This window comes from Cebus imitator, unplaced genomic scaffold, assembly GCF_001604975.1.
Source record: "Cebus imitator isolate Cc_AM_T3 unplaced genomic scaffold, Cebus_imitator-1.0 Scaffold296, whole genome shotgun sequence".
Taxonomy (NCBI): domain Eukaryota; kingdom Metazoa; phylum Chordata; class Mammalia; order Primates; family Cebidae; genus Cebus; species Cebus imitator.
Window position 1 is genome coordinate 292,081 of NW_016107611.1, and position 12,932 is coordinate 305,012.

Here is a 12,932-nt window from a genome sequence, read left to right on the forward strand (position 1 = left end):
AAAAAAAAAAAAAAAAAAAAAAAGAGCTGCAGTCAAGATTTAGTAGAATATGCTCTAATGAGGGCAGCACAGGGCACACTGGGAGCCCAGAGCAAGGGGAGACTATTATACAACTGCCGAGAGAGATGGGTAGCCAGAGAGGGCTCTGCAATAAAGCTCCCTTGGATCTGGATCTTGAAGAGTAAGCAGCTCACAAGGTGTGGGAGACTGTTGCATGTTCACCAAGCTTCATCTTTCACACCTGGGCACATATTGTAGCCTGTTTGCAAAGATGGCTGTAATTTTCTTCCTGTTCCTGGACAATGCCCTTTGCAAGTTGATTTTGCCTTTCCTGCCATTGAGAAAGAAAGCACTCTGTCCCCCACTAGTCTGGGTAAGCCTTGTGGGTTGCTTTGATCAACAGAATTTGCTGTAAGTGATATTGAGCCTAGGCCTGAAGAGGTCTTGCAGCTTCTACTCCTGCCTTAAGACTGTTGCATGATGATGCCCAGACTAGTGTCTTTGCAGATGAGAGATCACAGTGAAAGAGAAGCCCAGCCAGCACCAACCACCAGCTGTGTGAGTGAGGCCATCCTGGATCATCCAGCCCCAGCTGCCCCACCAGATGACTGCAGCCACAAAAGTGATCCCAGTTGAGACCAAGATAAGATCTGCTCACCTGGTCCAGTCCAAATTGCTGAACCCCAGAATCATGAACAAATAAAGTATGGTTGTTTTAAGCCCCTAAGTTGTAGGTGATCTGTTCTACTGCTAAAGTTAACTGATACAATACATAACTAAGCTATACTTTCTAGCATCCTTTGTGGTTAGGTGGGGGCCATGTGACCAATTCTGGCCAATGAGATGTAGGCAGAAGAGAAGCACCTCTTGCAGCCTGACCCATCTCCCTCATAATCCTTCACACTGGCTGAATAGAGAGGACTCCAAGGAGCCTAGAGGAGGGCAGGATCACAAGCTGGAAGGCACCCGGGTCTCTAACTAACTGTCCTCCATGACCCGCCTGTACAGAACTGTGACATGAGCAAGAAATATACTTTTTTTGTTAAGCCATTGAGATGTCAGGGGTGTCTGCTGCAGCAGATAACCTACCCTGATTAATCCATCAGAAAAACAAGGTGGGGAATTAGAAAGGGGGTGTTTCTAGCACCAGCCTAGGAAAGAACTTAGAAAAGCTGAAAGCCAAGACCAGTCATCAACATCACTATCATCATGTGTTTTCCTCAAAATAACAATAACCCCCGTAGCTACCATTTATTAGGCACTTGCAGTGCTAGTCCCTGTGCTAAGGACGTTACCCATATAACTTACATTTAATCTTCACAATCCTTGTAGCTGGAACTACAGGTGCACACCACCACACCTGGCTAATTTTTGTATTTTTTCAGAGACGGAATTTCACCATGTTGCCCAGGCTGGTCTTGAACTCGTGAACTCAAGTAAACTGCCTGTGTCGACCTCCCAAAATGGTGGGTTTACAGGCATGAGCCACTGCACCTGGCAGCCTGCACTATTATTAATCCCCATTTTTCCCCCATCCCCATTTTATAGGTGAGGAAATTGGCCCACAAAGATGAAATGACTTGCCCAAGGTCACAGCCAAGAGTGGCAGTGCCAAGATCTGCATCCAAATCTCTGATTCTGTATCCTGCACCCATATACACACTCCTGGCTGCCTAGAACGAGTGTCCATCATTGGCAGGGGGTTGTGAGATAGGCTTGTGATGGGCCTCAAATGCCAATCTAAGAGACTGGCCTTTATCCTAAAGGCCAGTGAAGCTGTCGAAGCAGGAAAATGCCATGATTAGATCTGGCTATTTGTCTTTCAGTGATGGATAACTAGCCATGTCTTTTCCATTCAGATGCAAGGTTGCATTCATTCATGAGTATTTCCCAAGTATCGCATAGGTTTTCGGGGTCTGAGTTCTCAGAGATGAGTTAGATGAGGTCCCTGCCCTTTAAGATTTATGGGAAGGTAGAAACCAATCACTGTAACCAAAAGTGTTACGTTCTCTGTAAGAGGGTAGGTAACCTAATTTGGGAGTTGAGGCATAGAAAAGATTATTTCTGGGGGATGGAGACAGAGATTCTGGCTTCCTCTTCTGACACCCATTTTCCCCGTTCTCCTCAGTAAAAGGAAAGGACACTGACTGCATTTTATGGTTGCACTATGTCCAGCAGAAAGAGACATTTCTGTCTCCCTTGCAGCAAAGTAAAGCCATCTGATAAAATGTTGTCCAGTTGGATATAAGCCAAAATGTTGCATGACAATTTTGGGAGGACTTCCTAAAACAGGAGGACAAACCCTTTTTCCACCCAGTCACCTCTGTGCTGCCCGGAACTAGAAGTATGATGTATGGAATTTAGGTAGCCATATTGAACCATGAGGACAAGGGCAGTGGGGATGGTGGAACCAAGGGCTGGAAGGTGCCTGGGTCTCTGGTGACGATGTGGAGCTGCTGTAACAGCCCTGGACTCCTACCTCTGGACTTCTTTTATGTTTGAGTATAACACTTTGGGTGTTTATTTTTAAAATGTATTTTAGAAATGAGGTCTCACTATGTTGCCTAGGCTGGACTGAAACTCCTAGGCTCAAGCAGTCCTCCTGCCTCAGCTTCCTGAATAGCTCAAACTACAGCACTTTGAGTATTTAAGCCATGATTTGAGGTTTATCTAGCACCTCCTGGAATATCAAGCTTAACGTATCCAATCCTTGCCCCGGATGTTTTCCTCCCCAAATTCTCTCAATCTCACTAAATGTCACCACCATCCACCTGGTTGCTCAGGTCAAAAACCTAGAAATCATTCAAGTTCTCTCCCTTTCCCTCATCCCAGTATCCATTCCATCAGCAGTATCTGTCCATCCTACCTCCAAGACATCCCAGACCTCATCACCTTCTTCGTCTGCCCCTCCTACCCTCACCCTCATCCAGCATCATCTCCACCCGGACTCTGCGAGAGCCTACTCGTGCGTCTCTCTGCAACCCTATCTGCCCCCTCCACAGCTGTCTCCACCCAGTGGCTAGAAGGATTTTTCAAAGAGGTAAATCAGATCAAGTCACCTCTCTCCTTAAAACCCTCTGAGGGCTCCCCATAACATGTATAATAAAATAGAGACCCCTTCCCAGGGACTTCAAGGTGCTATGTGGCCTGGCCTCTCTCTGACCTCACTTCACTCTGGGCTCACTAGCCCTGCTGTCCCTCAAGCATGCTGAACTGGTTCACACCCCCGAGACTTCACCCTTTTCTTCCTTCTGCCTGGAATGTTCTTCTCCCCACCTCCCGACCCCCATCTTCCCAGGGCTGTCTCCTGTTCCCATTTGGGTCTCAAATCATATCAGTACCTTCTCAGAGAGGCCTTCCCTCACTGCTCATCCTTCACTTTTAGATCACTCTCTTTTCTTTTAAGAGACAAAGTCAGTCTGGTGCGGTGGCTCATATCTGTAATCCCAGCACTTTGGAAGGTCAAGGCAGGCAGATCACCTGGAGTCAGGAATTCGAGACCAGCCTGGCCAACATGGTGAAACACTGTATCTACTAAAAATACAAAAATTAGACAGGTGTGGTGGTGCGTGCCTGTAGCCCTGGCTTCTCGGGAGGCTGAGGCAGGAGAACTGCTTGAACCTGGGAGGCGGAAGTGGCAGTGAGCTGAGATTAAGCCACTGCACTCCAACCTGGGTAACAGAGTGAGATGCTGTCTCAAAAAAAAAAAAAAAAAAGCAGGGGCGGGGGAGAGAGGGTATTGCTCTGTTGCTCAGGCTGAAGTGCAGTGGCACGATCATGGCTAACCACAGCCTTGAACTCCTGGGCTAAAGCCATCCTCCCACCTCAGCCCCCCAACTAACTGAGACTATCGGCTCCTCCCACCACACCTGGCTAATTTTTGTGGTTTTTGTCAAGACAGCTTCTCCATGTTGCCCAAGCTGGTCTCCAACTCCTAGGCTCAAGGGATCCTCCTGCCGCGGTTTCCCAAAGTGCTGAGATTACAGGCGTGAGCCATTCATTGCGCCTGGCCCAGAACACTATTTCCTCACTATTGTTTTACTTCTTCTACGAAGATTTCACTGGAATTATCAGATTAATTTGCTTATTTGTTTACTCTCTGATTGCCCATGACTGGAATATATACTCCAGGAAGGCAGGGATATAATCCTTTGGGTTTATTGCTGCACCCCTAGTACCTAGAAGAGTTCTTGGTACCCGATAAATGTCTAGGGAACTTGCTGCATGAATTACATGCGTCAGATGGGATATCTGCTTATATTTCTTTTTTTTTTATTTTTATTTTTGAGATGGAGTTTCGCTCTTTCACTCAGGATAGAGTATACTGGTTCAGTCTCGGCTCACTGCAACCTCCACCTTCCAGATTCAAATGATTCTCCTGCCTCAGCCTCCCGAATAGCTGGGACTACAGGCGCCCACCACCACGCCTGGCTAATTTTTGTATTTTTAATAGAGACGGGGTTTCACCATATTGGCCAGGCTGGACTTGAACTCCTGACCTTGTGATCCACCTGCCTCGGCCTCCCAAAGTGCTGGGATTACAGGCGTGAGCCACTGTGCCCAGCCTGCCTGCCTTTCTTTCTTTCTTCTTCTTCCTTCTTTTTCTTTTTTCGAGATAGGGTCTCGCTCTGTCACCCAGGCTAGAGTGCAGTGCCACAATTATAGCTCACTACAACCTTGAACACTTGGGGTTAAACGATCCTCCCACCTCAGGCTCCCAAATAGCTGAGACTACAGGGGTGCGCTACCATGTCCGGCTAATTTAAAAACTTTTTTTTTTTTTTTTTTTTTTTAGAGATAGGGTCTCAATATCTTGCCCAGGTTGGTCTTGAACTTCTGGGCTCAAGCAATCCTCCTGCCTTGGCCTCCCAAAGTGCTGGAATTATAGGCATGAGCAACTGCACCTAGCCCAGACAGAAACTCATTTCAGCCTCAAAACCACTTTGTGACATCAATCTCCTCATCTTAAACACCTGGGTTGATACCAGCTCAACCACTTGCCATCTGTGTGGGGGGCAAGTGACCTTGCTTTTCTGAGCCTCAGTTGCCCCATCTACAAAATGGGAATGATACCAGTTGTAGGAAATGAGAATAAATAAAAAGTTCCTCTTCAAAGCTTTCCTCTTAGTTCATTACGAATAAATAACAGTTTCTTCAAAGGTTAATTTACTTTAAAGCTTTTGCTAATAATCTTAAAGTAGCTGTTAGTCATAATAAAGAAATAAGTGCATCCCGTGTTCTTAGTTCTCACACTTTAACCCAGATATTTGCCCTGACATGGCTGGACAAGCCCAGGCAACTCTTAGGTCAACGCTTATTCATTCCCCTTTCTTATTTGGAAAATGTTATCGCTTCTCTAAGCATTCCTCAAGTTACTTCCTCTTTTTCTTTGTTCTCCTCTGCCTTTACCTCTTTAGAAAATTTCCAAGTTTTTAGCCAATCAGGTCAAACATAGAATGTGAGGTCCCGTTCTGGCCAATGGAAACTGGACACAGCAGTAGGGCGACTGCATCAGGTTATGAAAGTTACAAGTGTCCCTGTCTCCCTTGTTCAGGTGTGCTCTCGTGAAAGGTGAGGTGCACCCTTCCTGCAGGAAGTAAAACCAGCCTTGTTGAGTAATCCCTTGTCTCTGTGTGGATTTTTCCCGATGATAAACCCGTTTCCAACACCAGTGCCTGCCTGGTAAGGATGAGCCCCGTGCCTGAGGCTCAGGGAGCCCTCTCTGTGAGGCTGTTTTAGTACAACCTCGGGAAACATGCCCATGCACGTGAAAACTAGCATGCACATTCTGGTGCTTTTAAAAACATCTCGAAGCCCATCCATAGATCCTGGACCTCAAGTCTGCTTCCGTGCTAGCCCCCCATTTTACAGATGTGGAGAATGAGGCTTAGCAGGTCCCAGACAAGTCAGTGGCAAAACTCACCATCTCCTGGGAGCCATCTGGTTCCTCTGGATCTGCCCCTACCAAATCTATCCCCTGCTCTCTGCTTGAGGGTGCACATGGGGTAAGGGTGGGGGGCTTTTGTCTTACTCCCTCCCCCTCCTGAGGAGTCAGTAACCAACAGTGTCTGTGCCTGGAATATTAATGTCTCAGCAGCTTTTGTTTGGGGGGTTGGGAGTGGTGGGGGCGGGACTTTCTGGTCAGAGAGGGGCTGAGCTTTGGGGACTGGGGCACTGGCCCTTTAAACTGTGTTGACAGCCAGGAGTCGTCATGGGGATGGTGCTTGGAAAAAGGGACAGGGGAGGGTTTAAGAAAGAGTGGCGGAGCAGGTAATGCGTAAGACCCAGGAATCCAGCCCCCAAATACCTCCTCTCCCAGGACCCAGGAGTCTAGGCTCCCAGCCCCTCCTCCATCAGGTTCCAGGCGTCTGGGACCGCGGCTTCTTTCCCCCTTACACCCAGGAATTCAGCTCCCAACCATCTCCTCTCCTAGGTTCCAGAAATCTAGACCCCTAGCCTTTTTCTCTATCAGGACCTAGGAGTCTGGGCTGCCAGCAGCCCCTTCCTTCAAACCTATGAGTCAGAGCCCCCAGCCCTCTCCCAGCTTAGACACAGGAGTCTGGGCCTCCAGCCCCCTCCTCCTTCAGGACCCAGGAGCCAGGGGTCCAGAGTACACAGCTGGTGGATGTTTCCACGGAGACTAAGCAGGGTGGGGGGAGCGCTTCCTGGGTCCTGAGTCAGCGAATACCCAAGGGAGTCTCAAGGTCATAGTTCCGGGAAGGTCACCGCCGCCCCTTCTGTATCCACTCCCCAGGGGGCTCCTGGCATCCTGCCTCCTTCCCCCTCCCTCCCCTAGGGAGATGGTACATCCCTGTGTCCTGACCGAACCCCCCTCAGCCCCCCATCAATGGCGGAGTCCGAACATCCTCGCACAAAGCGTCAATTCTTCCCCAGCTCAGCCTTGTGAAGGCGCCTGTATTCGCAGGACCTAGGCATTAGGGTCCCAGCCCCTCCTCCCCCAGAAACCTGGAGTGGACCCCCCGCCCCAGCCCATTCCTCCCTCAGGACCCAGGAGTCTGTATCCCCATCCCTTCCTCCCTCAAGACCTAGGAGTGTGGACTCCAGTCCCCTTTTCCTTCCGGACACAGGAGTTGCAGCGCTCAGCCTTCTCCTCCCTTAAACCCCCTCCTCCCTCAGACCCAGGACTTTAAGACCCCAGCCCCCTTCTCCCTCAGATCCGGAGTCTAAGACTCCCGCCCCCTCCCCTCCCTGAGAAACAGGACTCTAAGGCCCCAGCCCCCTCCTCCCTCAGACCCAGGACTCTAAGACCCCAGCCCCCTCCTCCCTGAGAAACAGGACTCTAAGACCCCAGCCCCCTCCTCCCTCACACCCAGGACTCTAAGACCCCAGCCCCCTCCTCCCTCACACCCAGGACTCTAAGACCCCAGCCCCCTCCTCCCTCAGACCCATGAATCTAAGACCTCAGCCCCCTCCTCCCTAAGATCCCAACCCCCTTGTCCCTCAGACCCAGGAGTCTAAGACCCCAGCTCCCTCCTCCATCAGATCCAGGAGTCCAGGCCCCCAGCCCCTCCTGCATCAGATCCAGCCCCTCCTCTACTGGAAACTTTTGAGTCTAAGTTCACAGCCCTGCCTTTCCTAAGCCCTCTGTCCCCCTCCCATCTGGGGACCTAGGCATCAGGTGGGGGCGTAGGGGTGAGTCAGCAGCCTCACACACAAAGTCCCCCCTGTGGCCCCCACATTCCTGGGATATTCGGGACTCCCTGGATTCCAGGCCTCAGGCCCAGCCAGGGGGTGGGGAGTCCTCCAGAGGTCCTCCCTGGGTGTGGGGTACGGGACGAATTCCAGCTCCGAGAAGGGTGCAGGCCTGCACTGAGCTCCCACTATCTGAACCTCCACCCTCAGTGCCCTCTATTCACCCCTTCCCAGCAGAGCCCAGGCTCAGCGCCTGACCCTTGCCCCACTGGGTGCCCACGGAGGAACCCGAGTGCCTGCTTCCTATGGGCCTGGGGTCTGCACAGGCGGAAACCAGTGGGTGCTTGGGTCCTGGTGCCACGGGCCATTGGATGCTGGCGGGTCTGACTGTCTCCAGGCCGCCCCCCCCCGCACCCCTCCCAGAGAGAGAAAGCTGCCTTTGTGTTCTCCAAGATGGGGACAGGCCAGGCTCACACGACATTAACGCACCCTTAGGCCCCAGCCCTGCTGTGTCTAAGGTCTTGGAATCCATTGCAGAACCTGACCCCCACCCCCGGCCTCTGGGGACACAGGCGCCTGGCTCATGAATGGGTGGGTGGGTGGGGGGGTCAGTGATAGAAACCTCCAAAACCTGTTCCTTGGGGTGACTCACAATGGGGGGAGGATCCCCCTATTCTCAGAGTAGCTGGTCAGAATTTTAGCAGGGACAAGTGAATCACCCTGGGAGGGAAACATTATTTGGGGATCAACAACTGCCCCCTCCACAGGGCCACTCAACTCCTAACAGCCTCTCTATTCTTTCTTTGTATTGGATATCTGTTTCCTCTGCTCCTTTCTGTTCTACCCCATTTCTGGTTGTAGGTCCCCGTTTCTGCCTGGGTGCATCCCTGAGCAGGCAACCCGTCCCTTCCTCTCATTTCCTCACCTCTGCCCACCCTGGATCCTTCTTCTTGTGGCATACATCTCATCCTCTTCTAGTATGCTCAGAAGATGAATGAACCAGGAGACAGAGAACATGTTTTTAAAATGGCACAAATGCACCCCAACTCCCCCGATTCCTGCTGGCAGGGCAAGATGAGAGAGGAAGGAGAGTGACTGAGAGAGAAATGTGGGAACAACTGATACCCCTAAAAGGTGGTGACCCTGGCCACTCAGAAAGATCCAATAAAAAGGAAAGCAGGCAGGGCCCTCCAAGACCACGTGCTACAGCCTTCTACTCCATGCTTTACAGAAGGGGACAATAGGGCCCAGAGAAGGACAGGGACTGATGCAAAATTATACTAAAAGGCCCTGGGTAAGGCTTAGACGCAAGTTCCTTAGCTCCCAGCCGGGAGCTCTTTCCATGACACCAAGCTCACTCTCCACTTGCAAAAGCCACATACCATTTACTTTACAGAAAGTTTACTGAGAGGATTAGGGTGCCAGGAAGCAGTGACTTGGAAATCAAGGGACAGGGCTGTACACCTAACTCCCAGAAGCACCAGAGAAAGGCTTTTGCACAGGGCGGGCAGTACCTTGAGCTATATTCTGATCTTGAGAATTCAAACTCTGATGATTCTAAGCTGTCAAGATTCAAAATGTCGTAGATGTCAAGATCCAGGAACTCCAAGACATCCAGATTTCACGACTTTAAAGATGTCAGGTTGCCAGCATGCTAACACCATCACAGCTCTAGAACTTTAAAGGCGTCAAGATTCTAAAGCCTTCTGGATTCTAGAATCCTATCCATGCCAGCATTCTAAAGTACCCTCAGGTTCTTTGTTTACTGGATTCATTAGTTCCAGGATTCTATGAACCTGGTGTTTAGCCTAAAAAATAAAGATAAATTAAAATGGAAGGAAATGGCACGAAGGCACCAAAGTTCTCATCTGGGAAATTGTGGCGTGCCTGGTGCAAAGAAAGGTGCTGATGCAGTTCTAAAGCAGTCACAGAAGACTAGAGAAGAAAGAAAGGCAGACAGTGAGAGGACAGCTTTGCCCCTCGCCCTGGCCGAGGTAAGGGAGGCTCTGCCTCAAACCCAGGAGTGGGGAAGGTGTAACCGCACTCAACTCGCCAGAAACCCCTTCAAGATCTGAGCTGGTGTTCCCTTTCAGGTCACTGAGTTCAACATCCTCACTTTACAGAAAGAGAAGCAGAAGCCTGGAGAGAGGGAGGTGTTTACCATTGGCTGAGATGGCAAATGGCAAGAGCCAAGATTTAAACCCAGGCCGCCAGCCCCGTGCCACCTGGGTACAACTCCTGCAGAATACCCAGCCCTCCTGCTTCTGCCCAGCCACCTTCCATTCCTCTGTTCCTTCCAAGAGTGGCTTTATCCACCAGGGAGGGGTGACCCGTGGCAGGTTCAAGACTCACACAGTGTGAGAGTAGTGTGTGGGTGACATTTCCTGACCTTGTCCCCAGTCTCAGGGTCACCTGACCTTGGGGGTCTCCAGCTTCTCACAGTGTGTGATGAGGGTATATGGATGGCTCCCTGGATGTCCCAGACAGGGGCTTCTCTGTGAGTCAAGCCTGGGTGTGTGAATGGGTGAGGAGGGTTTGGAGAGGCATTCGCTGAAGCCACGTGTGTGCCTATACGTCAAGGTCCCCCATTCTCACTTCCCTGCACACATGCACACAGATGTTGCCCCCCAGGGCTCTTTAGGACGCCCTGCCCTACTGAATTCCTCCAGAGGCACAGAGGGATAGAGAGAGGGAGGACAGAAGGATGGGGATGGGAGATCCCGGGATGGAGGCTATAAGGGTACAGAGAGGAGGCAAAGCAGAAAGGCAGGGATGGAGACAGTGGGACAGAGACGGGGGAAAGAGACAGGTGACAGAAAGGGCTAGAGAAACGAGTGACAGAAAGACAGGGGAAAGACAAGGGTTGGGGCAGATAGGGGACAGAGAAAAAGGGACAGAAAAACAAGGGTGACAGCAAGACGGAGACAGGGACCTAGAATAGGGGCAGAGAGGGAGGGCAGAAATCCGGGGGAAAGAGAATAGAGAAGATGATGGAGGGGACAGAGTGACCCAGGAAAAGGGGACAGAGGTAGGGGACAAAGACAGAAGAGATGAGGAACACGGAGGCAAGGAGAGAGGGAGACAGGCAGAAGGAGGGACAGGACTTTGAGACTGAGGGACAGAGGACAAGGATAGGGGGACGAGGAGCCAGACAGGGGATTCAGAGATGGGCGGGCAGAGTGACGCGGAGACCGGACAGAAGGACAGCGGGACCAGCCTGGGGAAGGCGGACTTGTGTGTGGGGGGGGTCTCGGGCCCTTTGTCCCCGCCGGGATCCGGCCTGCGCGGGTGGGGGGTGCTGCGGCACGGCGGCCGGGGCCCGCGCCCCCTCCCCCGCTCATCGCTCCCGGCTGCCGGCCCGCGCTGCGCTTTGTCCCGGGGAGGGGGCCCGGCCGGGCCCCGCGCGCATTGTTCGGCCTCTGCGGCCCCGAGGCGACCGGGCTGTCACCACGGCGCGCCCCCCTCCCCAGCCCGGCCGGCGGACCCCGGCCCCCGACCCTACCTGGCCCCGCCGCGGCCGCCCACAGCAGCAGCAGCGGCCACTGGAAGCGCCGGGCCCGGCCCATGGTGCCGCCGCCGCCGCCGCCGCTCGCTCCCGGCCCGGCACCTGCACCGCCCGCGCCTCCCGCCCCGCCCCCCGCGCCCCGCCCCCTGCCCGCCCGGGGGCGGGGCGCCGAGGCCGGGGCGGGGCCGGGGCCGGGGCCGGGGAGGGGAGGGGGAGACCGAGGAGGGGCCCGGGGACAATCGGGGGGATGGCCCGGTGAGGGGACGGTGCGGGGTGCGAGCGCCGGAGAGGAGACGGGAGAGGAGGGCGGGAAGGGGTGCGCGGGAGGGCGGCGGCGTCGTGGGAGCCGGCGGGGGATCTGCGTGAGCGCGGGAAGCGGGGGGTGTTGGGTGAGGGTGCTGCGTGCAGGCCCAGGTGCTGCGCGCGAGGTTGCAGAGTTGCTGGCGTGCAGGGTGCGTGCGCTGCGCGGAGGGGAGGGTGCCTGGGTGTTGCTGGAGGCTGTGCGAGGGTGCGGGTGTGGGCGTCGCGGGGTTCGGTGTGTGCGAAGGGAGAGCGTGGCCTGCGTGAGCGGGGAGCGCAAGGGAGGGTGTGTGACGTGGGAAAGGTGAGTGTGAGAGGCGTGCTGCGGGCAGGTGGGTGTCTGGAATCTAGCGAGAGGCTGTGAGCTGAGCCGCCGGGACAGGGGAGGCTGCCGCGGGAGGTCCGGAGGGTTCGGAGGTCGGGGCAGGCCAAGGATCTCCCAGGGCAGGGCGAGGCTGGGGCTCGGGAGTGGGGTGGGTTAGTTCCCTCCCTCCCTCCCTCTCTCCCCCTCCCTCTCTCCCCCTCTCCTGTCCTGACCTGAAAACCCCGAGTTTCCGCGTCATTTCCCGGGAGGGGCCCCCTGAAAGTGAACTAACAGGAAGGAAGCCTGAATCCCGGGTCCCAGGAGGGAGAGGCTCCTGTGATCACCTTCCAGGCCCTGGCTTCCCCTCTCCTCCCTGCCGTCTTCCTGCCCCAGCCTCTCTCCCTCTCTCTGTGTGTATTTGCCTCTGCCCTTCCTCTCTCCCCATCTTTGAGGCTGACTCAGCCCTCCAGATTTAGGTCCCTTCTCCCTTCTGGGAGTGGGTTTCCCTAAGCCCACTTCTGTGACGCCCTGTAGACTTGGTGCAGGGTCATTACCTATGGGACCCAGGAAGAGTGAGAAACCATGAAAAGAAGACCTTGACCTCTCTCATGCCCATTTGACAGTCAGGTAAACTGAGGTCCAGAAGTGCCAATTATGAAAAATCCTTCTCCTCTTCCTCCTCCTCCTCCTCCTTTTTTTCTTCTTCTTTCTTTCTTCTTCTTCTTTTTCCTGAGACTGAGTCTTGCTTTGTTGCCCAGGCTGGAATGCAGTGGCACAGTATCAACTCACTGCAACCTCTGCCTCCCAGATTCAAGCAATTCTCCTGCCTCAGCTTCCCGAGTAGCTGGGATTACAGGTGCCCACCACCACGCCTGGCTAATTTTTATACTTAGTAGAGGTGAGGTTTTGCCATGCTGGCCAGGCTGGTCTTGAACTCCTGACCTCAGGTGATCCACCTATCTGGACCTCCCAAAGTGATGAGCCACCACGCCTGGCCGAAAATCCTTGTTTTTTATTCCTGCTAAAAAATTCTACATCCAGGCCCACAAGGGACTTCAGCTCTACACATACTTTCTGTCCGCAGTACTCTGGTCCCAGTATTCTTTCAGTCCTTAAGACCAAAGTTCCCATCAACTCCAGTGTCCCCAGGACCATGACTCCCAGCATCCT

The 12,932-nt window shown here is 53.3% G+C and overlaps 1 protein-coding gene across 3 annotated transcripts in view; it reads right to left on the minus strand.

Moving 5' to 3' along the window:
- CADM4 (cell adhesion molecule 4) overlaps positions 1–11,270 on the minus strand; it is a 17,481-nt gene extending 6,211 nt beyond the window's left edge. For 2 of the 3 annotated variants that reach the window (XM_037729168.1, XM_037729169.1), the window contains exon 1: positions 5,924–6,530. In XM_037729168.1, coding sequence (XP_037585096.1) covers positions 5,924–6,002 — 79 coding nt within the window. In that variant the 5' untranslated portion in view covers positions 6,003–6,530. Of the gene's footprint in view, positions 1–5,923; positions 6,531–11,155 lie in introns of those variants that run through there. The other variant, XM_017502312.2, reaches the window with a different exon arrangement.
- Between the last annotated feature and the right edge of the window lie 1,662 nt (positions 11,271–12,932).